Here is a 27,086-nt window from a genome sequence, read left to right as displayed (position 1 = left end):
AAACCTTTCAGGGTTCTATAAAGTTTTCCTGCTAAAAATATGAAGGTCTTGGAACACAAAACAAGTTTTTCTTTACCGCATGTACTGCATACACATTGTGTGTTTATACTTATTAGCAATACTTACATATTCTGTATTCTTTAAACACTTTTTTGTATTTTTATTTGCTCAAGGACAATTCTGCTCTCAGCCAGGCTTTTTATACCTTGGATAAACAAACAAACACAACAAGAGCAAAACAACTATCAAGAAGAAACTGGCCCAAAAGAGCAGCAAGCTCATCAGCCTGATCCCCACAGAGAGGTGGGGTTTCCACTTCTGCTGCCAGGTGGGTTGGCACAAGGCTGCTAGAGACATCTGTGCCATACATAACAACTAGGTTTTGATAGCTTCCAAGAATAAGCAGAATAAGAAATATGTGCAATTATGGTGTGTCGGGGATAAGAGAAAAAAGAAGATGTTAATATAATAAAGAATGAGTGCAACAGGAGAACACTTTCTGCACCCACTGAGTCTGCGTAACTCAGCTCTGCTAAGTCATTTCTCAGGATGCCTCCGTTTTAGAGGAACATATGTTTTGTGTTGTATATAAAAACTTGGCTCATCAGTTAAAGAAAGAGCATTCTGTAATGTTCTATCATATAAACAGAAGATTAAGGAATATGCACTTTCCATATAACTGCCCTATGACTTTTGAGGAGCCAGACTTTAGGGACCTGGTCACAAAGGACTGGGCTGAGAAAGAACAAGGAGACCTATAACATGGAGGAACTGGTTAATGCCAATCTCCCGGTACATCTCAAACATCACAAATAAGTGATTTAAAAAGCATTTTTTCCTCATATTCTATCTGCTCTTTCGCTCCGACAGCTATGATACAGGTAGGTAATACACCGTTGAGAATATTTAGATTATTTTGCTTTCTTAGATCGTGAGGAGGTAATCATTTTGGACAATAAAAATAGCATTTATCTGGGATCACTCCCAGGCAATTCCTGTGCCGGAGCTGAGAATCTTGCACAGGCGGGATGGAGAATGGTAGCAAATTGCCAGGGCCGTGATGGGTGAGGCTTTGGCCAGCATTTCTGCCCTCAAATTCTTGGCATTGTTGTCGAGACCTTGAATTAACCCCAGCGGGGAAGAGGCGTCACGGGCCTCTTCCTACAGCCTGTACACACACACAACCAAAAAAGACCCCACAGTGGCTTTTTGAGGAGCTGCTCTAGAAGGGCAAACTTTTTAGAAATTGAAAAAAAAAATCTCAGAGCAAAGCAGAGGGGAAATGCAAGGGGCTGGCTCCCACCTGGGGCTCCTCAGCAGCGGCGTCTACCTGAGGCCCCGGGCCCCTGGTGAGGCCTTGGTCTCTTTCCAGAGGGAGGTTCCGGAAGGTTCCCTGCAGCTGCCCTGAGGCCAGGGCCGCCTGCCTGCCACCCCCATGCACAGCAGCCGGGACAGGGAAAATAACAGCCCCTCTGCTCACCCCCAACCCGTCTCAGACGTAACCTATGGGCTGTGGTGGCTGCTGTAAACCTGTGGTGGCTGCTGTAAACCTGTGGAGGCGGGGCTAGCCCCCAGAGCCATGCTGCATGGCTGCTTTGAGGAGACATAGCGGAGATTCCCTGTTTGACAGCTGGCTGGCTGTCCAGTCCTGTCCCCTGTGCTGTGGAAAGCTCAGAAGGTATGCATCTTTACATTTTCTGATGAAGAACAAGGTTACAAAATGGTGCAACATACAGGACCCTCATTAAAAGAATGAAGACTCTGCATAAAAGCTGGCTGACGTATTTTTATACTTTCTACTGCATACGCAAGAAACATCATGCACTGTTCCAGTGCAGAACAGATGCTAATAAAAACCTCCAGTCCTACTAGCAGTAAGAGAGGGGAGCACTCATGGTTTATGAGCACTAAGTGTTCGTAAGGCTTCCCCTCCTTTTCTGCTAGCTGAGCTCTAAAAGAAGAGGCGAGTGAAAAAGTGGGATAGGAAAATAGGCTGCCCTCACCTTCACAGGCGTCTTCGTGTCGTTAACAATTTCGTTGAGCAGCGTGCCATTTGGTACCGGCGCATATGGAGAGAGGGATGTACTGGGAGAGCCTGGGGGAGTTTAAAGTAAAATCAGGCAAGAACAGGTTTGCTACTTTTTACACAAAAGACGTCCTTTCTTTCCAGGTCAAAACATCAGTAGCATTGCACGTGTGCGACGGAAGGCAAAAGTGACACTGGCCATGCATCAATGAAATTGTGTGAATTAAATAATACTTGATCATTTCCTGTCATACTGCATTATATATCACCAAATGTCTGTGCTCGTATTTACAGATTTTTATCACTCCATGAATTTCTGACATTATTTTAAAGAACTGTAGTACACAACACTGTTGGTAGGTTTAATTGGAATAATCTGCTCAAATTAATGTGTTGGCATCACTGTGACTTTCCGGCTAAAGTCATTCTTTATTTTCATCCACTTGCTTATTTTGATTAACAAAATGCAGGAGCTGACACTCTAGATGTTATTTCATAACTGAAGCAAAATTAGCCCTACTCTCTATTCTCCTGAAACTAGAAAAACATATGCGTTTAAAGACTGTGAAACAAACCCTGGAATGCTACATTTGAGTAGCAGATATGCTGTAAAGAAATCAAAAAATGCTTCTTATAGATTGTTTTGCCAAAGCACTTTAATTTTACTTCACTGAACTTGTCATGCTTCTACTGCATTCATTAAATTACAGCCTTCTACAATCTATGAATCACTGGTTTTAGCGATTCTATTTAATGGGCAGACGCACAGCAAGCAGATTTGATTTTACCTGTAGAAATGGAAGGAATGTCTTCCAGCTTTTTGCCACCTGTTTTCTCTGTGGATATTTCATCTTTCCTATTAATCAAATAGAAATGAGTGATTTAATGATCAGCATGCTGTATCGGCAATGGCAAAGGCGTAAAAAAAATGTAGAAATGACCCCAATATTAAGTGTACTTTAAATGAGAGAAGTTATTTCTAATGAAATATTTGATAAGCTGATTAAACGGGCAATGGAACAGCAGATCATATTTTATATTCAACAGTTTATATATTTAATTTCCTTTCCTTCAATATGGTATTTGCTCTTACAATGAACAAAAATACTGATCTGATATATTCCTCCACCAAGGACTACCAGTCCTGTGAGGAGTCTGTCTGTAAGGTTTCATGACTGATTTTCTCTGAGCAATCAGAGGGATGGTGTCACAGAGATTAAATAAGTGCACAGGGTCTGCTTTTTCTCTCTTTGAAGTCTATGAATGGTTGACCACTGACTAAAATGGGAGCAAGACTTCTTGTACATTATCTAAACCAACAGTTGCTTCCTTTGCTATATCTCATCCTATCAAGATAGTTCAGGGAGGGCTTTGGCTTTCTAATTTTAGAGCCAAAGGACATTTCATAGTTCCAAAGGTGTTTCACGGTTTGGTGTGAGGAGAGGATGGGTGTAGTTATTGTTCAGTTGTCAGCCTGCCTTATAATATCATAAGGACACTTCCAACTAATGATAGTTTCAAATCAGATTCCTGGATCAAGATTATTGTGAATTGTAGGAATGTTTACATTTGGATCTGGATGTAGTACTGTTGGGTTAATGTCTACCATGGTCCCCATGGCAGACAGCTGAAATCTCAAGTTAAAATATGGTGGGTGTGATGTACAGATTGTCTGCCTTGCATCACAGGATTTGTTTTGGTATTGTTGATATTATTTTCTGTTGTAAGTTTTACTGTCAAGTGCCGATGAAGACATTTTGGAACTGAGACTGTTAGCTTGCCTGAAAAACAGAAGTGGTATGTACATGTAAGTGCATCTTATAATAGATGTGTCAAAGATTCCTGCAGGTAAGGCTATAGAATAATTTCTGTTCTAAAACCAAATTTTTAATAATTTGTAACTTTTAGAAACATTTAGATTCTTAGATAAGAATCTTCTAAGTGACATTTTGAGATTTTTCTTTCCTCAAGTTGTGGAGTGAAGAATTTCAGTTGTTTTAGGTCCTAAAACCCAAACATTGGGGTGTGTGAAAAAAACACAGCATAAAATAAAAAGCCCAATCATGGAAATAAATGAGAATAGAATTCCTCAAATTTTGGTAGAAATAGCTATTAATAAGGCAGTGCACACAGGTGGAGTGTTTTTGAAAACTGATAGGAGTGAAAGAACAAGGAGCAACACAGATGCACAGTGTGGGGTTAACTGAGACAACACGAAGCTTGTAACATAGACAGAAAAAACGTTTGGGCTGATTTCTGTACAGGTCCAACTTAGATGTTTAATAACATAAATAAAGAATGTGAACAACTCCTGATTTACCCCATCCTCTGGATATCTTGTATAGTGAGAACTGAAGTATTATTTGTAATGTTTTCACAATGTTAACTAATTATGTGTTGCGTCTTTAACTGGAGACTGATCCCTTTACATGGAACCTACAGAAGATACAAAACATTTCCCAAACCACACAGTAGTAAAGATGAAGTCCAACAATGCATAACCATGGCTGCCTGTATTTCCAGCTAAAGTATGAGTAATTTTATAGCATTTACTTCACCTTCTGAACTGTGTCTAGGGAAAATTGTACTGTTCACAAAGAGCATAAGAACTCTGAGATCAGTCACTTCACTTGTTGCCTTGCTGCTGCTGTTTGCACTAGACTGAGTGAAAAGACCTCCCTTTGGACTTCCAGGGGAGTTTAATTAGGCCCTACGTTATTAAAAATACATTTCTGAGAAAGAAGAACACTCAAAGCTCCCATGTCGTAATGAATAGAGATACCTAAGCCCTCTGTGATCATGAGACAGTATAATTTCTGAATGGAAAAGATTATTTGCTACACCGGAAAATATAAGAAAATTTGAAGGAAAAATAATGCATTAATCAAAGAAACTGTGGACAAAGATTTGTCTGGCTGTACTAGAGTATTTATATGGAGAGAGTCAGAGTTCAGTATTGTAACTTTAATCCTGCCATTCTCAGACTTCTGAGGATTGCCAGGAACATACTTTTTTCCCAAGAGTTTATGGAAGCATCACATTAATTAACACTATCATGATGTGAAAAAATACAGGGGAAAGCCAAAGTGAAGGCATAGAGGTTTCATGCTATTGCTTAATGTATCCTCCCAGATAAACTTCTGTTCACCTGTCTGACTTTCATTTTGAGAACGATAGCAATTGTGGGTGAACTTTTGTCACACTCCCAATCAACACTAGTCTAACACAAAGCTGTGGCTCTGTCAGGGTTCCGTGCTCACATTAGCCTAAGAAGATATTCTGTGGTGCCTCAAAGTGAACAGGCAACTCAGATATTTGGCCACCTTAATTATTTGGGATTCCATTACTGTGTACTATGATACATACAGTATACACATCTCTCACAGCGCACACCAAATACACCACAGTGCTACCTGTGTAACTGTTCACATCCACACACATCTACACATATCTTTTTCAAAAAAGGCAGTAACATCAAGTGGCAAGGTTCTACTTGTGCTACTTACCTTTCCTGGAAGGTTCTATGTTTTACTCGCTGCGAAAAGATTAAGAAAAACAGCATTTTACTAGTGGGTGTATCCAACCATTGAGCAGAAGCCTGTTAGCTCTTTTGTTTACTGTACTTTTATGTTTTCCTTCTAACACATGCCCCCTCCTCTTCCTGAGCAATACTTTGCCATTATATAAGAAGACAGGGAGGTACTTGGAAGTCTCCCCCAGTTTCCAAACAAATGTCACTAATCCTTACCCGTTGGATTATTTCCAGGTGCTCTTGGGAATTGCTGAAGTTTTTGCCAATGTCGAATATGCAGAAGGTTTCCCTCTGGCAGGCAGTAACCCAATTCTGATATTCAGAAGTATCAGGAATCCGATCCAGAAAAATACGAAAGGCTTCCCACACAGCTTCCTGGCAGACTGAGTAAGAAGAAAGAGACTGGGGATGGATGCTTTGTACCAAAAAATAAACTTGAAAGCCTTTTAAAAGTGATTTGGGATTTACACATTTTACTGTACTTAGTAAACAAATCCAGCTTCTAGGTATTTTAAGATATTTAGCTCTTTTAGGTATTTTTGAGCTGACAGTCATTTGCCTCTATGCTGAAGGATTAACTGTCTTTGAGTTAAGGATTGCTAATTTCCCTCATTTTAAAAAAGAGATTAATTTGGCCTGACATCATCACCATCATGAATAAGGAGCAAACACAAAGCACACTTCCTTCACCTGAAAGGTACATACGTACAAAGGTACATACTGGATGTTCCAGTGAGAGCAAGCAGGGAGGTAGAGAAAAAAATATCTAGCGGTCATCATACTTGAGTAATCATAATTTTAACTTTATACAAAGGTTCTATACATTAGTATGGTTAACTATGCATAGAACAAGCAAAACGGAACATATTTAAGATTTTGATATTCCCCACACATATAACAAAATATTTTAATGGAAAAAAAAATTAAAATACAGCAGGCTACAATTATTTGTTTATATTCCAAAATTTCAATGTGATTAGTCTTTTCAAAATTTTAAGGACATTCTGCAGCAGGTACATGCTTTTATGTTTCTTTAAGCACCTCTGGAAAAATTAAATGACTTAGTATAGGTAAAATTCCTTTGGAAAGAACGTGATTTCCTTTCTTTCTACACAACCGTACACAGTCATTTGTTCAATGTTAAATATCTCCCCCATGGTGATGAATCACCCAGTTAAATGACAGACTACATCAGACAAGATTAACAGGTACTGTGGCTGCAGAGGGAACAGTAGCATTCTCCATCATTTGGAGAAATGAAAATGAACATAAAGAGAATAAGACAGTGGGGGAGATTTCGAAAAGGTGGTATTCAGGAATGGCTCTAAGGGAGCTTCATTTACTGGATGCAAACTGACTTAATTACATGAGCTTATGTAAAACCCATAATATAATAATGGAGATGAACACTTTTACCTATTCTGTTGCCTCCTTATGCAAGAAAGCTGTGAAGTTCAGCTGTAGTATGTTACAAAATATATTAGAATGCATGTTTGGGCTTGGCATCCAGTTTTTGGATCTATTTTCTAGCAGTCAGAACTCTGTCAGGCATTTCAGGTAAAACTTGTAAAAGATAAGTTCCTGCTGTGAAGACCTTGCTCTCTAGCACCGTGAGTGAGGATCGTGACATGCGTGAGTACGTGAGGGAGGGGAGAAACCATCAGCAGCTAGGTTATAAAATGACAGCTCAGACATACATTATAGCGTTTACTTTCCCTTCATGATTCTGATAACACCGGTCTTAGATATGTCTGCGGAAGTGAGTTTTTGAGAGTCATAGATGGCCAGGTGAGGCTACACTTTTGAGTGCACTTTTACCAACATCTTGCTGAAGTCTCCTCTTTTTTTTAAGTTGAAACCATTTCTAAAAGATTCTGGAGAATGAACTGTTTGCTCCTCCAGACAGCTATGGCCTACCTAACTACACTGATACGTCTTTGGATTTATGTTCAGATACTGGCCCCTCCCCACACCCAGAATATTTGGGTTTCAGTTAACTCACTTTGCACAGCCTCAAACTAAACATAGAATTAATCCTTGGCTGCACCTGAGTTGTGTTTAAAATCAATGAGTGGTCCAAAGAGATCCTCGAACTAGCCCAGAGCCAGCCAGGGAGTGCTGTTCTGTGTGGACTTTCCTGCTTAACTGCAGAAATATTCACTTATGCAGGTTGTGCTCTGCAGGGGCTGTGAATCCAGTTGTGTGGGATAACCAACATGGCTTGGCGGCTGCTACAACCAATGTGTTTTGAACAGAACCAATTCAGCTGTCACTACGACCTTCCTGCTCATGGGTGACTGCCTCTGACTGTACTTGCTGATTCCTCTGGTATTGTTAGTCAACAAAGGCAGCTGTATTTTTGCCTTCGTGAAAATATAACGTACACTCACTCAAGATGAAGGAACACACTTCTCAAAATGTTGTTTAAAGTTTAATGCTTTTAGAGAAGGGGAATTTCAAACCCATTAGAAAAACCGTTTTAAGAAAAACTTGCTAGCAATTTAAAAGCTGTTGCCTTTAGCACTTTACTTTGCGAAGTTCATTACTGTGAGATGGGACATTTATTTTCAGTACTTGATACCTCTTTGACTTTAAGTGAGATAATTATCTGCATTGTCTAAAATAACGGTGTCTCTGAAATGAGCGCAATTGGTTTTTCTAGGTATTCTCTAAACTTGCTGTAGGGATGTACTCACCTAGCTGTGTTAGGGCACATCAATAATACCTCAGGAACGACCTGCCCTCCCAGTAGAGCAGCTGCATGTGGAGCAGATGTGGTCAGATTATTAAAAAGGAACAGGATGTCTTTTGAAGAGATTTATTCATTATGAGCTAGCAGTTAAGGCTACCTTCTATCATCTTTTTCTCACAATTCTGGTGTCTGTTTTTCTGAGCAGTAACTGCTGAATAAAGAAGGATATATTATGTGATGAAAAGTAATCCAGTTACCAGGGTTTAGATAAACATGACACATGGCCAGCTGAGGAGGCGGCGTGGCTGATTCTATGCAAGCTCCCAGTTTGGCCCAAATGAGGGACTCTCTTCATGGTGAACACAACATTAAGCTATGGTGTGTTATTTCAGAGTTGAAATGCTGCCACTCCAGTGTGGCTACCAGATTATCTTTTCATGAAGGCTTCAAGGATAATGCTCACAGCACCACATTTTCACTTCTACCTTTTTTTTTTCATTTATCACTTTCATCAGGTAAATTAGCTTGCTCAGCTGGGAGGGCAGGAGTCTTGGGTTCTGATCTTTCCTTGAAGGAAAGATTTTTTTGAGGTTTTAACCAAGAACATTGTAATGGAAAATGTGCAACTATTCAAAGGAGCAGAAACGCCTTTTTCTTAATGAGTGTACAAATTATTCAGCTGCAGTCATCTGTTCTCTTGCTCACTTTTTGGGAATTACTCCAGCTTCAGTTGAAGAACTGTATGACATCTACTCAGAAAATTTTGTGAGTGTAGGACACTCTGCTGGGAAAGAGGAGCTGTAAGTTTAAACCTGCTTGCACTACAAGACTTACAAAGCCCAATATCCCACTCCAAACTGATATGCTGCCCTCCAAAAAGGTGTTACTATAAGGTGGTCATAGTTGAAGTTCTTTGAGTTCAGATCAATGATACCAGCCTGTCCCAGGATAGCTTGCTTTCAGCCCAATCAGGGACATGGCTGGTGCATTCTTGGGACCTTCAGGATTAATTAGTATTTAAGAAAGGCTTTTTGGGTCAGCCTCTTTAACACGTTTCAGAATTCTGTCTAATGCCCATTAGGTTGGAATTCCGTCCCACAATGGATACCAAATATGTTTGTATCTATAGGAATGGCTACAGCCATTGTTGTAGTTTGCCCATGCTGCCTAGAGCAAGTGGCTGCTGGAGTAAACTTTCTGCAGATCTACATTCAGGCTTCATTTCAGAGGGAACTATCTGGTTGCCTGAAAGAGAGCTGAGGAGCAGCAAAGTTACACACGTGTATGTGAATGGCTGGAGGTCAATACAGAGGACAAATAGATAAGCAAAGTTGATTTAGAGAGTAGATGTTGCCCTAGATACTTGCATCCCAGAAGTGCTGACTAGGTTTTAGAATTAGCCTTGGACCGTCCAGCTGCAGCACTAAAGCATGCATTTTTTTAATAAAAATTGGAACAGACACAGAATGAAAAGCTGGGAGAGGGAGAGGGAGGAAGAGAGGAAATTAAGAAAACTAGAGGACTATTTGCACTGTATATTCTAGGGACCTAAAATTGGAGTTGTAACTCTATAGGCTCTCTACAGTCACAGGAGGAAAAGAAAGTGCTGGGGACAAGTGGATTAATTTTGAAAGTGCAAAAAAAACCATTCTAGACTTTTTAAAAGTAAGACTAAGGTCTTTGCATGAGCTGCTGGCAATTAACCGTGTTTGTAGCATACCCACACTGCCACAGACTTAATATAACTACCGATACACCAACATATTTGTGCAATGACCAATGAATAGTTTTATTCCTTCTCTTGAACTGGTGGGGTAGCTTCGTTGTTTCTCTTGAACTGGGTGAACTTCTGAATAACAATGATGGCACCTGCTGCACTTTTGAGAGAGATGGTGATACATCTTTACACAGTAGTGCAAGCATAATTTAGTTTTCATGTTCTGCCATGCTAGAACACTATATAATTACACTGAGTTTATTAATCTTTTGAGTGCATTATTTTATTCTGTTCTGGTAACTGTCTGTCTTGAACCATGCTAAGGTACATGTAACATTTGGTTATCTACCTAAAAATAAAGCATAAAGCAAATATCACATACACTGCCTAGAGCTAAAGAACAAGATTCTGGAAAATTATTGTGTTTCTTCAATTAAAACAAATACTTTAAGGAAGGAAGCACATATTGCTATCATCATCTTACCTCTTAGTCTATAGTAAGCTTGATGACTGGCTAAAATCTGCTTCACTGATTCTTGTGGGCAAACTTTCACACCAGTTGAGAAAAAGGATGACCTCTTTATTCGGTGTTTTGACATGTCAAATATCCGCCTTATGGTTGATACTCTGGACCTTTTTGTTGTTCTTTCTGTTTTGTCTGACCCTGAGGCATCTGCAAGTTGTTTGGCTTCACCACGGTTTGTTTTACTAGGAATTTCTGGAAAAGACAAAAAGTAAGCATGTACTTATACATTACACAGGCAGTAGGTTTCAAATGTAAGGTCAAATCTGGAAAATGGGCATGAACCTGAGAGCTCTTTTTGTTACATAATATTGGTGTCAATGCCTCGACTAAATTAATGTGCTGAGGAGAAACATCCTGTGATCACACGGGAGAAATGGGACCCAAGAGACCTGGTAACTAATTTCCTTATATCTCAACACGTGACCTCCAGGTCACACAGGGTAAAAGTTTCAGAAGCCCTAAATATTGTTCTCAAAAGTGACTTTGGGTTAGATCCACAAAGGACACTTAAGTGCTTGAACTTCGTGCTACAGCGTCTCATTTGTGAGCATATCACGCTGTAGGGAAGTTTATAGTACAGTGATAAATAATGGTCTGGAGCTTGGGGAAAGTGAAGTGTATCTGTAACAGCTTACAGTATAAAAAGGTGTCTACGCCAGCAGATAACTAATGTGAGAAACAGTTGTATCTTAAATCTGCACCCTTTTAAGATATTCTCATTTTTCCTTTGGGCTTCAAGGCACATCTCCTTTCACATCACGTTCAAAGTCTTGAACACCTCCCAAGAACTGGACCCTGAAACACCTTCTTTCAAAAGCTGAAAAGGAGTTTGATTGTCTTTGGGGAAATACAGACCTGTTTCCAGTCTCCCTTTCTTACTTCATGATGCACTCTATCCTTCCCTCACATAAACGGAAGTGTTAATCAGAACAGACTGCAATTGTGTTTCTTTGCCACTGGATGATAGGAGTTGTGAACTCTCTGGTGTTGTATCTCAATCGGTCTTTAACTATTCCTGGCAAAGTGGAACAGCTACAGTAGAAACAAGTGAAATCAGTGAGTGGGAATTGAAGATCTAAGCTCAATTTTACTTGTGGAGCTATTCACTAATGAAAAATGGAAATATTTCTAGGGTGACAAAATAGCCTCAAGCATAGGAACCCCCATCTTAGAAGGCACACAAAAATTCAGGACTCGTTTGATTCCACTTCCTAAGTATTTGTGATGCAGTATTACATGACATAGCAGCTAAATTTAGTGTAAAATGCTAATGATTTTAGCAATTAGTGTCTTTTAGATTATCTTCCAAAATTTTGCATACATATTAATAAAGAGGCTAAAGTTAATTTGGAAATACCTTTTTTTGGTTCCATTTTCATGTATTTGATACAGTCATTTCAGAGGAAAATTAAAGAAAAATGTAAACAGAATAAAAGACATTTTGAAAGAAAAGCGTAAAATTTGTCGATAATTGGAAAACTTTAAGGGAGAAACTATATGATAGACATGGTGTAGGTGTGCCTGAGTGCTGATGAATTGACTGAAAATATTGCTTTGAAGAATGGTTTAAAAACTTGTAAAAGAAGAATAAGAGGAAATAATAGGGTCCAAATGGAACAAGTTAGGTAGAGTAATACTATAAAAAAGTAAGAGTGAAAAATTATCAGTTTACTGGAGAAAGAAGAAATGTCACACTGCATATAACAAACGCTAATTATCGTGTTCTTAGGCAAATCAAGAGAAAATAAGGAAGGGACAAACACATTATGTTGATATCCAAACACAAATTTGGAACTGTGTTAATTAAATTTTTAAACAAAAGTGGTCAGATAAATGATTAGGGAATAATAATTGAAAAGCATACTATTACAAAAAGAATAGTACTTGAAATAAAGAATGGGAAAAGTTCTACCATATATGTCAGTATACATACATATATATGTGCGTGTATATGTATATATTTGTGTGTGTCAGTTCTCATTTAACTTCAGAATGAACATCCAATGCTTACCGTGTAGGAATCACAATAATGACATATATATTATGAGGTAGGTTGAACGGTGGAAAAAAGTTGAGTAGTTGACTGCTTGATTATGATGAATATTGTATGAAAGACAGGAAGTTAGACAATGAAGACAACAGGGGATTGTTATTGCTTTGTAAAGCATGCCAGAGGCAGCAACCTGTAGGCCTATAACTGTCTAATTGTTGCAAGGCAATTTAAAATGATGATGCAGTCAAATAGTGTTTGTTATTAAATGAAATGGAAGTAATTTTTTCACAGTGATGTCAGATCATGAACCATAAACTACATGAAAGAAATTTCCCCTGTGAAAACATGGCACTGGGTCCATTGGAAAACACAGGTGGCCAAACGCTGGATCAGCTGGGACACTGATATTTGAATAATATATGGGGTGAGAGCAGAAGATCCAATTCCACTGAAATCTCAAAGCAGACCCCTGAAATGCTCTGGAAGAAAATACCAAAAATCTTTTTGAAAGGTAGTCCATTTTACAAGTTATATTAACTATGATAGCCCAGGTCCCCAGGCAGTCCGACCAACTGGGGCAGAGGATTTTGCCACTAAGTTCTTTGATAGCTTTTGTATGGAGCAGAGGTCTTTGTTGAAGGATTTGCGTCTTCCCCAGTATTTACCCCTACGTCATTAACTTGAATTAAGAATTATACTATTCAAAAACCTGAAAAGGAAATTCTTCTCAAATGATTGTTGTAATGATTCCAATTTCTCTGTGTTAGGGTCACTATTTGGGCTTTTCAGTCTGAGAAAGTGACCATACATTACCTGCTTCCAGTTATCCCTGTTGTGCTAGCCTATTCAGGGTAGGTGTGAACTTCTCTTTTCATTCTTTCCCTTCAATTTCCATTTTTTTTTTTTGTGGGAAGGATCTGTTGCTTACATATATTTGCTCTAATAGGTTTAATTCCATTTGTATCTTGTGGTTAGTAAATTTCCCTTACTAGAGTAACTTTTATTATCATCAGTTCTTGAAATTACTTTTTAAAATTAAATTTAAGCAAAATTTGAATTGAAAGAAGCATCAACCCCTTTCTGCACATGATTGTCCAATACTTGTTTCCTAATATTTACTGAATGCAAATGGAAGAAAACCTGTCTTTTGGAACAAACATTATTTGTTCATAATTCTTCAGACCTGTGCTTTCCCCCGTGTCTGTGGAAATTCTGAGCTGAGAAATTTGTACCTAAGACTCCCAGATGGTTCAGCCATGTGCTTTACTATAATATCCCTCCATCTACAACTTTTTAGGTACTTGGCTTTCAGTTTCCTGGGTTGAAAAAAAATCTAAAAAGAGATCTGTGCTATTATGAAATTGAACCCATATATATTAGCCGATCCCTTTTCTTTTTACCATGCAACATAATAATCAAATAAATTGGAGTGGTACAAATTTTACAGGGTACATAATTTGATCATCTAAAAAATAATACTGGATTGTTTTACTATTCTTAAAAGAAGACATTTTGGTAAACTTTTTTGTTCTCATTCACATGCAATCTTGAAATTTTGATCTCATGCAATCAAAAGTGCTTTGATGTCCATACAGGTGTCTCAAGCTTATGGTACTGTTCTTCAGGTTTGTTTTCAGGCGGACAAACAGTATTCATTTCTCAAATTAAAAAAATGAAATCCCTGGAATAAGGCCAGGTGGCACCCCCAAGTCTCTTGAGACCTACATTATCAAATTTATAACCTCACTAAAAAAAAAAAAGCGGGAGAAACTGATTTCAAGGGTGAAAGTTCCTCTGTGTTTTGAATAATCTACATGATGAAAAAGGAAAGTTACGTTGTTATTTCACTGAATTCTAGAAAAAAAGAGTTTAAAGCTGTTCAGATAATTGATCAGTGGGATTTTCTTTTATTTGTTTTTATAGACACAGGAGCAAGAAGCTTGTATTCATAACTTTTTAGTATAACTATAGTGAATGCTTTTCTATACAACTTTATTCTTTTCTAGCTGTTAATAGTATCAGTTTTGGGAGGCCTCCAGTTTTCCTGTGGGTTTGGGATTTTTCAGCAATGTAGGCAATCTGTGTGCAGGAACATTTACCTACAGCATTGATTCGGAAGTAAACTTTTAGTTGGATTTGACCTTAGAAAATTAAGATGTCATTGCATACAAAAAGAAGAATTTAAAATACTGTAACTACAGGTTTTGGCAGCAAAATTCAAGGTGACATCAGGACAAAACTTCTGAAGTCTGAATAATTCATCATTAAAAGCATCACAATGATTGACATGTATGAAAAAGCAGATTAGTCTGAAAAATAGGTAGATGTTCCTAGGACAGAGAGGAATGCTTGACTGATAAATGAGACATACTGCCTTCACAATAAAATAATTATTAATTAAAAGATAAGACTTATTTAAGGGGAACTGCTGAAATAGGACAAGAGTAAAACTTATCAAAATGGGTTAATGCAACAAAGGTCACATAAACGTGTTGTTGTGATCCAATTAAATATACAGCAAGGCCAACAGCTCCTGTGTTGGTAATTCAACCAGTAGCAAAAGTACAGAGAGAGGTAATATCCTAACTCTTCAGTCACAGTCTCCTCCTGTCATGGGAGCAGTGAGGACCCCAAATTCTAATGGCACTTGCCACTGACAGACAGGATGCCCATGACACGTGCTTTCCTTCTATTGCTTTTTTAATCTTTTTTGTGACGCATTGCCTCAGTCCCAGTTGCACAGGAACCGTCTGACTGGATGGAAGTGGCTTAGATGAGCAGGGACAGATTAAAATATAGCGTGGCTTTATCATCAAATGCAGCCTAGATCCTGTGTATGAATACTAGGACCAGCACCTATTTTATCCCAGAGAAGCGTGCAACAACTCTACCTTCTCATACAGATGTGGAAGCAGAGGCCCTTTCCTTGTACTCTTGCTGATGTTTGGGGATGCTTTGCCAGTGCTTTGTCAGACACTGTAGCTCTGTTAGCTGCTGTGTCTGACTGTCACAGACATTTATAAACTTGTTTTCACAACCTTGAAGGCTCACAACTTTAAAAATTTGAGAGTATGGAATATTAGAAAACCTTAGAAAAATTAATACTAATATTTAATCTGCTCAGGTCTTGTCTCTGAGAGCTCAGTGCCCTTAAACACAAGATTCTATGTTTTGCTTGTACTTATCTTTGGGTCCAATATATTCTTTGACTATTTTTATTGCACACAGTGAAAGAACTTTGAGAGGAATTGCTGAGGGGGCTCAGCCCCAACAGTTGTTGCATCCTGATAGGTAGTGGGCCTTCAGCAAGGCAAAGTGCAAGGTCCTGCACCTGGATCTTAGCAATCCCAAGCACAAATAAAAGCTGGGTGGAGAATGGATTGAGAGCAGTCCTGAGGAGAAGGACTTGAGGGTGTTGATTGACAAGCTCAACACGAGCCAGCAATGTACGCTTGCAGCCCAGAAAGCCAACCACATTCTGGGCTGCATCAAAAGAAGCGTGGCCAGCAGGACGAGGGAGGTGATTGTGCCCCTCTACTCTGCTCTCATGAGTACTGTATCCAGCTCTGGGGCCCCCAACATAAGAAGGATGTGGACCTGTTGGAGTGAGTCTAGAGGAGGGCCATGATGATGATCAGAGGGCTGGAGCACCTCTCCTGTGATGACAGGCTGAGACAGTTGGGGCTGTTCATCCTGGAAAAGAGAAGGCTTCAGGGAGACCTTATAGCAGCCTTCTAGTACTGAAAGGGGGCCCACAGGAAAGATGGGGAGGGACTCTTTATCAGGGAGTGTAGCAAAAGGATGAAGGGTAACAGTTTCAAACTAAAAGAGGGTCAATTTAGATCAGATATCAAGAAGAGATTCTTTACTGTGAGGGTGGTGAGACACTGGAACAGGTTGCCCAGGGAAGTTGTGGATGTCCCATCCCTGGAAGTGTCCAAGGTCAGGTTGGATGGGGCTTTGAGCAGCCTGGTCTAGTGGGAGGTGTCCCTGCCCGTGGCAGGGGGGATGGAACTAGATGATCTTTAAGGTCCCTTTCAACCCAAATCATTCTATGTTTCTATGACTCAATGATTTATCTGGGAGCTAACTGGGGTAGCTGAGGCACAGGAGAGAACTCAGTTTGGAACTCACTTCTTCAGGTTTAGTGCACTTAGCCAGTGAACTACTGGGTAAGAGGGCAGTATCCACTACTGTGGGGATGTTTTGCTAAAAGATAAAGAACTGATGTTGATGCTTGGCTTCCGAATGTACACTGGCCAGAGGAGAATGCCTGTGTTCCTAAAAGAGAGGAAGAGGACTAAGGAATTTATATTAGGAATTTATATTACTACTAATGTAAATATTTTACTTTTTATAATACTATTATATTTTATATAATATAAATATATTACTACTAATATTTATATTAGTAGTAACTAATTTTAATTCTTTAAAATTGACAATGATGACCTTGGCATTTCCTGTTCAGTATGTTGGCTTGTGTGAATGCCATTCTTAAATGTCACTAAATAGTATCTAACTGTGGCAAAGAGCTATGGGGGCTAGGTCCAGCCCTCCAGCCTGCAAGACCCTGTGGACTGACGTCCACTAGCAAACTTCCTGCACAAGTACCACAAAGCTGGTGTCTGTGCACCCAGCACTACAGAAGCTTTCATGTACCTACCTAGTATCATGTGTTATGCACAAGTCAGCATCACCTTACATGTCAGAGAGGTGCTAGGCCCTGCCTCTGCAGTGGGGACTTTGTACCGAAGACAAAATACATATGATGCCTGTATCTCTTGCTTGGATTCAGCGTGACAAAACACCACCTGCGCATGTTCAGAAGCTGTGCTCAAGCTCTCTGTGACATAGGCGAGGGGCTCCAGGGTCCTGATCAAAAGGTAAGTTCTGTAAGTTTCAAGCTTTTAAAGACTGTGTTCTTGTTTCCAATTAGGTCTGTACCAAGAGATTTTCCTTCTTGAGAATTTAGGAAAGTGGTGGGTTTTCATAAATCCTGCTTCTTGGCAGGAATGTGTGATGATGCTCCTTTAAACGTTTATGGAAGATGAAGCATTTTATTACTGTTAACATAGTACTCAAATAAGGCAAGTCTCCCATGAATCCTTATGCGATATATTCCTGTTGTTTTCCTTATGTTAAAAATACTAAATGGTATAGTGAAACAATCTACACCTCAGAATATATATGGAAATAAATCTGGAGAATAATGTGACAAATTGTTTTGAAATATCTGGTATAGCAATGATAGTAGTAAATGTCTAAATTTTAAAAAAACTCCCAAAAGTTTTGTTCTAATTGCGTTACTTTCAAAGCTAGGAGATAGCATTAAGTAATGGTTCTTTTGCAGAACCTTTTAAATTAACCTGGATTTACATTTTGGTACCGAAGATCGCTGTTGTCATGAACCAGTGTGCTTTGGAATTTCAGTAAGTGTGAAGAATTTCATTTCTGTAAGTAGGTAACACTGAGAAACGAAACTGGATATCATAATCCCTCAGCTGTTCCCCTTCTCCACAAATCACAAATCTGTGTAGTTTTCTATGCCAAGCAGAGAAACACAAACGTTAAACCAACAAACTGCAGAAAGAAAGCTAAGAAGATAATTTGAAACAATTTTTATGAAGTTTATTCTTAGGCCTTACAACAGAGTTCCTCTCTAGATAGACAATTTGGTAACATCTTTGAATTATGCTAACTATACAATTCATGGCAAAATAACTATGGTGAATTATCTACCTATTATAGATTAGAATAGAAAACATAATATGCCACTCGTAAGATTCTCCTGCTTTTGTGAATATAGTTGTCATATACTGACTAACAATGAATCTCACGCTCACAATAAATGCAGTCTGTATCAACCACAAATACTGAACATGCTGAAAGTTTTATGAGTCAACACATGTGATTATGACACATTTCCTTCCTGCCTGAAAGAGAAACTCATGTTTTCCTTGACATCATATGTCTCATTTAAGGTAGAAATGTATACCATCTCTTTCAGATACATAAGCGCAAGTTCTGGTGAAGACTCCTCCTTGTTATTCACCAACTCTACTAACCACTGATGCTGTATATTCATGGAGAATATACAAGGCAGTCGATGACTTCATTGTCAACATCTGAATCCTATAACAGTCTGCTTAAGGTCCAGGACCCAGAGCAGTGTTGAAGAATGATTACTTTTAATGTTGACATATGAAACATGTATCTACTTGTATTTCCTTGGCCATCCTAGAAGCATTTGACCTGAAATACTGTTCTGTTACCTGAAATGTTTTGCATCAAAGGATGCAAGAAAATGCTTTAAAAGTTTGAATAGTTCTTGGAGGGATGCATCCAATCTGCAGTGCACTCCCTTGAGCACCTCTGCTATTAATTTTTTAATCAGTTTTACTTAAGACATACAGCCATCCTCTGAGAAAGTCAGTGAGACAGCATAAATTCAAGTTCCAGTGATATTTTGCCATGTATGTCAGCATTTCAAGAACTGTGATGGTATGGGTGAAAAAGCTGTGGTGCAGAATGGTTTTACTGAGGTAACTATATTCAAATATGATGATGATTAGAATAGTTGGCATATGAGAAAACTTTCAGGAGTCAGAAGCCACAGTGCCATCTCTTTGGTTGAACTTGTGTAATTGGAACTGGTCAATTTTACTCAGTTTTGGGACACTCATCCTGAAATGCAATCTACAGTCTGTGGTTAATTGACTCCATCTCATTTTGACATAGAGTGACTTGGACTTAACCTTACTTAACTTAGTTATGTGTCAAGCTACATAGACCAAGTTAAGTTGGGAGGACACCTGAAGGTCACCTAACCCAATTCCTTGCTCTAAGCATGGCCAACTTCAAAGGTAGATGAAATTGATCTAGTTTTGAGGGAGAAGAGGAAAGGCAGAAGAACTTGATTAGAACCTCAGTAGAGGTTCTAACTTGATTAGAACCTCAGTAGCCCAGTAGAACCTCAACACTGAAAAGATAAGCATGGTGACCTAAGTACAGTTAGCTATGTAGCTATGAGTCTGCGTCCTATTGATTTGCAGACATCGATGTGACTAGGCTGTTGCTTTGAGAATCAGCCTGCTAAACTCTGATGTTGTCCCCCTTTATGACTGCAATGCCTCTTACAGGCCAGGGCTTCAGTTTCTATGTTACGTGTCAAGTCCTCATGCTTTTGAGAAATGAGGATGATAGTGTTACTCTGTCATAGAGGTCTATTGTAAGGTTAAAATTTGTGGTATGCTTGCATACAATGATAAGGCATGCTATAATTAAGTAAGGGTATATAAACACACTTACACTGTGGCAGGCATCACGGTACTCCCAGGTGATTGTTGGTCTTATGTTTTCCAGATATGCTACTATTCTGTAGTGTCTGTCCAGGAAATAGCAGCTGATAGTGACTAAATGCCAGTATATATGTATATACAGACAGACAGATAGATAATTCTTTTTAGGAAGGGTCTGTTCAATATCACACATTCCTAAGGGGAAGAAATTGTTTGAAACACAGCTGGGCTTGCAAAGTGCAAAGTACATGGAGTGTGCAGGATAGTGCAACTAATTCCTGATAAAAAAGGAAGAATTGTGTGATAGAGAATGAGTAGAAGACTCTCATTTTAATCCCAAAGGGACTGGGAATAGGATAGAGGTACAAAAGCAGAGGGGAAAACATATATTTAAAATATTTTAAAGCATCAAAATACAGTAGAATGCATACATAGTTTTCTTTCTGGGAAGAAGACACTGTGTTTGCTAAATCTGATGAATGTTGGCCATATCACTAAACAATAATCTGACTTTCTAGCAGGTATAAGGCTCCAAGTAAAGTTACTTTATTGTAGCCCATTAATTAATGTCCTGTAAAGGAAGAAAACTTTTTATTATTAATAGTGATCACCTTGTCCACAGTTGTTTTCAGAGAGAAAATCGACACATCTAACTGTTCATTCAAATATAGTTCACTAATCACTATGGTACGGGTGTGATTATACCTGGAATTAATCTTTAAGATTCAGCAACAATATTCTAGTATTTTTATTCAAGTTTGGCTCTTAGGCAGGAAATAGATAAGATTAAAATTTGCATATCATTTAGTGTTACGTTTATTTGGGGAGGAAAAAAAGTTTTACTTTTCATTTGTTTGTAAGCACAACCAGGAAATCTAGCTTTAACTTGATAATTCTTATTTTATGGGTGAAAGTAGAAAATAATCTTAGTGCAAAAAGCAGATGCTTTTTCTTTCTTTCTTTCTTTGAAGCTTTATGTTCTTTGACTTCCCTTTCCCTTTGGCACAAATTTGCTTAACCCTTTTTTCAAGGGCAATTAGAGTAATGAAGATCTGCAACACTTACTGCTGAATCGGAACAGCCGACCGGGAAGGGGTAAGTCAGAATGAATTAAAATGATTTCATAGAGCAGACACAAAGCCTTTGTGTCCTAAAGAATGACTGAGTAAATAGAGGATATTTACTTGCTGAATAAAAAATAACACTAAACAGCCTTGAACGCTCTCTGGCTCCCTTACATTCTCAGTATCAAGTGTTAGGATGTACCCAGCATCAACGTATAGTTTTGGGAGTTCGAAGCTCCTCTGTATTTTGCTGGCTAGTTTGGGTTTTCAGTGTTTTACAATTCAACAGTTAAAAGGTACTGTCATATTTTGTGCGTAGATTTTTTTTTTTCCATCGCAAGGATTTTGTCCCCTTCACTTTCCCTTCCCGTTCTTAGAGACGGTTTGTGTCAGGACAGTGGCAAAGACCAAAGTTTAACTCCTGAGGTCATTTCCTGGATTCTGGCACTAGTCATGGCCAAAGATAAACACTCTTATCTCTAAAGTCTTTATGTTGCTCCCTACGGTTTCCTGTTTGTTTACGGTGGAATTGGAGGTGCTGCTGGACAACCTCCCAAATGGCTGGGAGAAGGACTTTTTTGGTGCTAAAATAAGGAGGGGAAAGAAGGATCAAAAGACCTTTCTGAGCAAGGCCCTTTTTTGTTAACCTGAAATGTAGATGTGTGTTAAACAGGAATTTGAATTCAATGTAGTTTTGTTCACAGGGAGAAAAAAAGCAACTGATTAACCCTATAAATATTTAGAGATTATTAGTTCTATGTTTTTTCTTTTAAAATGGGAATATTTTATATCTTTGTCTCTTGTTTCCGAGTTGACGTGTACTGCAAACTTCAATAGCCCTTAAAGCCTCAAGTTATCTATGTTAGGATCACTTCTGAATGATTAATATATGCATTCAGACTACTGGGAGACCTTGTGTAGTTTTCAAAATATTTTCCGTAAGTATCTGACCCTAATGCTAAGTCATAAAATAACAGCTCTGGAAGCACCCTGGCTTTGGAAAAGGAGTTTCTTAACACAAGCATTAAGTCTTTTGAGATTTGTGTGCTTATATTTGAGATAACATAGTTTTAAAATATACATGGCATGACTGCATGACAATAAAAAGTAATTATCATGCATTTGCTCATACCACATATACTTTATAAAACTGGTGGGAAGGAATTTTTCCAATTATCTGTCATATGCATGTATCAAAAAAATATTTTTTCTCCTGAAAGCCATCAAAAATGAGAAAATTCCGACTGCTACATAAGCAAGATGCTATGTGAAGGTTATTATTCGTCATTGCTTCCTGAGTGTTGATAAACATTCTATGCACCAAATCTTCTGATACATCTCTTAGGGAGGTAACAGACAGTTCTGTACTCCTCTCTGTCAAGATATTGTCCCAGAATTTTGCTGAAGTCTTTTATGGGAAAAGTATTGTAACATACAATCACAGTTTGCAATGGGCAAAACTATGTGACCCCACTTTTTACATTATCACTTTCTCAGTTCATAATTATATATATGGACTCTAATGATACCATTAAGTATGCAAGAACTACCTGAAATTAATTCAATCTCTTTCCATCATAGAATATGCAACTTAAATGCAAAAGCAGTGCATTTTGATATACCTTTTCTTCCTGTCAGACATGAACTATCACTCATTTTCTCATTTTTTGTCACATTTAAAAAATAACATTAATGATTAAATGACATTATTTACATGGAATTAAAAAGTAAAATCAAAGAACAACAGAATATAAATGTATTGTTAACTAATACATTACTTTATCCCCAATATTTCCAATATTTTCTCAGTACTGTAACATTAGAGAAGATTTACATAATTTCAGTGAGATACAAGAACTGTGTTCTTTATTTTTTAAAGAAAATCTGTGCAAATAAAAGCAAGACTAAAAGAAATGTGATGCGTAAATAAAGCTTTCCCAGTAGTATTGACAGGAGACTATGTTTCATACTGTCTCTTTAACAAATATTTAAATACCATTGAGGAGACTTTTCTTTTATCATTTTACATTCTTTGCATTTAATTAACATGCCTGAGATTGACATAAAATAGGAGGTCATTCACTTGAGCAAGCATAAAGCAGTTGTAATGTTGGCTTTTAATTCAATTATATAAATACCAAAGCATAGATGGAAAAGTTAGTAAGAAACTTTCCCCAAAATTAAACATGTTCCCCAAACCTCTAAATCTATTGACTATTGAACTGAACAGGGAAAAATCACGTCACCATCTTTTCTTTTTTGTTGTTGAAGAAACATTTAAATTCTTGTGAACCTTTAAATGTTTTTAAAAGCATCAATATTTAGCTGTTGTTTTCTTGCAAATAATTTTGCAATTATTATTACACTAATCCTTACTATTATTGCTATTTTTTGTATATGTATGTGTATGGTTTATTCCTCCAGAATTTGTGTATCGAAAAGTTTTTGAAGTTTTTTCTGACAATGGCTAGTAAATACAAAGATACACTTTACTGCTTTCTCTTCATTCCAAGGATCGTGGATCATCTTTAACAATGTCAGCACTTAGGTGTTCTTTCAGCTGTTTTTTCCACTTCCATATAATTGTTTTAGAAATTATATTTTTTCATAACAAAACATATGCAGGTAAATCGAAACTAAATGACATCTCTTACAGAGACTGTAAAGCCTGGGAAACACACATAAGAAATATTGCCAACGTTTCTTTTTCCAACTTTATAACAGTGTCAGTAACTTTACTGTCTCTAGATGAATTGTCAAAACACCAAATTCCAAAGAAAGAATTCTGTAATGTGAAAATATCCTGATCTTTCTTTTTTTTTTCAACAATTGCAACGTAAATTAGCATAACCTTTTATATATGAACTTACCTCTGCTTCCCTGAACTTGGAGAGCAAGGCAAATGATCAAAAATATTAATCCAGTTTTCAAATGCATGCTGTCTATTGATCATTCACAGTTTTCAAGAACAATCATGCAGGAAATAAGAATATTTAAGTCAAGTAGAAGAAATTTTTTTTCTTAAAGAACTAAAATCCCCAAGCGTCTTCCCTCTTTTTTTACTTTTCAGGTGTCCCCAGCCTTGAACTGCATTGAATTGCAACTAGGCGAAGAGTGCAACAGGTGCCAGAATGCAAGAGCTGGACAAACCCCTCCAACGCACACACTTCTAGCCTGGGAGACTGGAGTGGTAAGTAAGACAAGAGTGACGAAGTTTTTAAAAAAAAGCAGTGTCTGTTTCTGGAATAATCTGTTTATCTGCTGCTCAGACATAATCCCTCTTACGGTCCAGCTGGAAGAGCTTTCTTCATCTTATTAACCTTATGGAGCAGCATCTGTCAACCCCAGAAGACTTCAGTAGCACCATGGTAAACAACGGAAGTCTCTTCTAGTGCCCATTGCCTTTGAACATTGTTCCTTGGGGCGTTCCGAAGGTATGGCATGTGAGCAGAGGCGAAATCATGGGGAGAATTATGGTGCTATTTCCAAACCAATGATCATAAAACCCAGGGAACTTCCTTTGAAGAGGAAGACAGCTTTTCCTGAAAGAATGTACTATACTCAGCTTTTCCACCGCGTATGTCTTGGAAGCCCCTCTCCCTTCTCATACCGAAAGGTTGCTGCTGCGATATTCCTATCAGAGCAGTGATGATGATGTTCTGTGACAGCAGTGAAATGGTGTGACTCAGCAGTAAATTGCAGCAGTGTTCAGGGCTGGCACAATCTGATGCCAAGCTGGGAGTGGGGGAGGGAAGGTGCCACATGGAGGGACAATAAGAAACAGTGGTGGGAAAAGCTGTTTCAAGCACATAGCTATAACCAGGCCAAGAATTGGCAGTGAGTGATTACACTTTTCAAACAGCCCTGTTCCGGTTTCCCAAATAACTATTCTGGTTACATATTTGGCATGTGTAAGTGTGCAATACTTACTTTTTAATTTCCAAAACGTTTTTTTGTGTTGCATTATACCTAAATAAGATACCAGATGGGCATTTGTAATGGTCTGTCCCCTGTAGAGATTTGTTGTGCGAGTGTCCTTTAACGTAGGAAGTATCTAGACTGGCAGCAAGAATCTTGTTTTCTAGCACCGTAAGTACAAGTTACGTTAAGAACAACCTTCAGTTGAACCCAATCAGTATTCTATTTTTACTCAGGATTTAAACAATGGTAACCTCTCTCCCTTCCCGAGGTTGCTACTACGGAGTTGTTAACTACTCAGACCAGCTAGTACAGAGACTAGGCTGGGACCAAGTAAGACCTGCTTTTTTTTTAATTTTCACTATCTTTTTCTGATTTTCAGTGCTCATTTTAATGCTTTATGTATATTGTTTCATGCACACTATTTTATTCTTCTAACAAAAAAAGAAGACCTTGCCAGCAGCACAATGCCAGCATCTATAAGCATGTTATAATTGAAATATGAAGTGCCCGCAATATGTTATCTTATTTTCAGTTGCTTCAACTCTCAATCTGCAACAATTGGAAGTTTAGGAAATTTTTATGAGGGTGGTGGAATCCGCTGTTTCTGGTGACATCTGAAAGTGCAGGATTGGTGAAAGTCATAGATTATTTCCTCAGAGCACCATAGACAGCAAACTCCCTATGGAATTTGGTAGGAATGTGATCCTTTAATTCCATTAGGAATCTAATTTAAGCATCAGACTAAATTTTGAAAATGTGCAATAAAGAGATTTGCAGCAGACACTTGTTAGTGAAGCCTGAGCCAGGAATCAGAAATCCTTTATCAAAACTTTCATTTAAAAACTTATTTTTGAGCCCTTCACATGTTGGAGAAGACAAACATTTAATAAAACATACTCTTAGAGATGAAGGAACAGGAGCAATCCTAGAATACACCACAGTGTTGTTTAGTGTCAAGTTAAGACATAGGGAAAATATTGAACTCCATAGGTAAACTGGGACTAAAAATTTGTAGGGCAGAAGTCTGCATACTTTGAGATGATGCCTAAATCATGAATATTTCAAGCTGTTTTCTGTTAAGGCAGTGCCTTCTATGTATTTCCCTTTAATTAAGAAATTTTGTAACTAACCTTGATAACTGCCACAGTGAAAGCAAACAAGAATGATAAACACTCATTAAAGCTAAAACGATATTATCTAGGGACCACTCCATCTCTAAGTACTGCAGTCTTTAATTATAGGTCACTGTTAATTAATCTAGCAGTGCTTCTTCTGGTTGGTTTGCTGTCAACAATAATTATATATTGTTAAAGAGGCGATTAAAAAAATTCTACTGAAATTCAATAGTGCATTACAAATATACTACCAAGACATGGGAAGGGCAAAACTATGCTAAAATATCCATTCACCCAGGATAAGTGCTTGTAAATGGGTTAAATCAGACCTGTTAATGGTCACCTCAGAGAATCACTACACATATCAAGAATAATACACTGATGTGCTGTTTGAATACAACTAAAGCTGTTTCCTTTAGTTGCAGAAGAATGACAATTTAGACCATCAAAGACTCCATTTAGACTTTTGATATAAATTGTTGGTAAGTCTGGGGCTCAAGGCATTGTCACATAAAGATGATCTAAAAGTTGCTGTGCACAGTGCTGAATTGTAGGTACACTACACAGATGTATAAATTAGGGCACCAGACAACTCATGTTCCCCATAAAGGCAAGTCAGATTCTATACCATCCCAGTCAGAGTCTATACCATCTAAGTTTGACTTCTTGTTTTAGTTGTCCTGAGTAATTTCTCCTACTGGTGTAGCCAACTGTTTTCCTTATAATCTCCATGCTGCATTTACCTGAGAGACCTGTCCCACCCTGAGGAAGGGGAGATCTATAATTATGAAGTACCTTTTAAATAACCTCAGGTCTCTCTCTGGTATTCATTATTTCCATAGTTAGATCGGTACCTGGCAGCAAGCGCACACCAGGGATAGCTTTCGCCTTCTGATTAAGACTGAGGAAACCCAAATTCTTCTACTCCCCTCTTTGCTGTTGAGTTTGGCCAAACCAAGCCCTGTCTCAGCCTCCATATCTGTGAATGGAGAAGATGACCCTGAAGAGCTATAAAAGCCTCTGTAGAAACAAAGAAGATAATACGTGCAAGCAAGAATGGCTTTTTCCCCCTTTCTCATGCATTAAAATGTAGATAATATATTTCAAAAAATATTATTTTAAATTTTAAAATTGGTATTTTATTTTTAGATATTCTGGTTTGCATATCAAAGTTAGGCATCATCAGTAGTCCTGTAGTG

The 27,086-nt window shown here is 38.1% G+C and overlaps 1 protein-coding gene across 1 annotated transcript in view; it reads right to left on the bottom strand.

Annotated features, from left to right (window-relative positions):
- Positions 1-23,788, bottom strand: part of IMPG1 (interphotoreceptor matrix proteoglycan 1) — a 60,160-nt gene extending 36,372 nt beyond the window's left edge. Inside the window, exons 1-6 of the mRNA XM_074578346.1 lie at positions 23,722-23,788; positions 10,452-10,685; positions 5,775-5,941; positions 5,533-5,561; positions 2,815-2,882; positions 2,004-2,095 (exon numbers count right to left, since the gene is read on the bottom strand). Of these exons, the coding sequence (XP_074434447.1) occupies positions 2,004-2,095; positions 2,815-2,882; positions 5,533-5,561; positions 5,775-5,941; positions 10,452-10,685; positions 23,722-23,788 (657 nt within the window). The remainder of the gene's footprint in view (positions 1-2,003; positions 2,096-2,814; positions 2,883-5,532; positions 5,562-5,774; positions 5,942-10,451; positions 10,686-23,721) is intronic.
- Between the last annotated feature and the right edge of the window lie 3,298 nt (positions 23,789-27,086).

This window comes from Larus michahellis, chromosome 3, assembly GCF_964199755.1.
Source record: "Larus michahellis chromosome 3, bLarMic1.1, whole genome shotgun sequence".
Classification (NCBI taxonomy): Eukaryota; Metazoa; Chordata; class Aves; order Charadriiformes; family Laridae; genus Larus; species Larus michahellis.
This window is presented reverse-complemented; position numbering and strand designations above follow the sequence as displayed.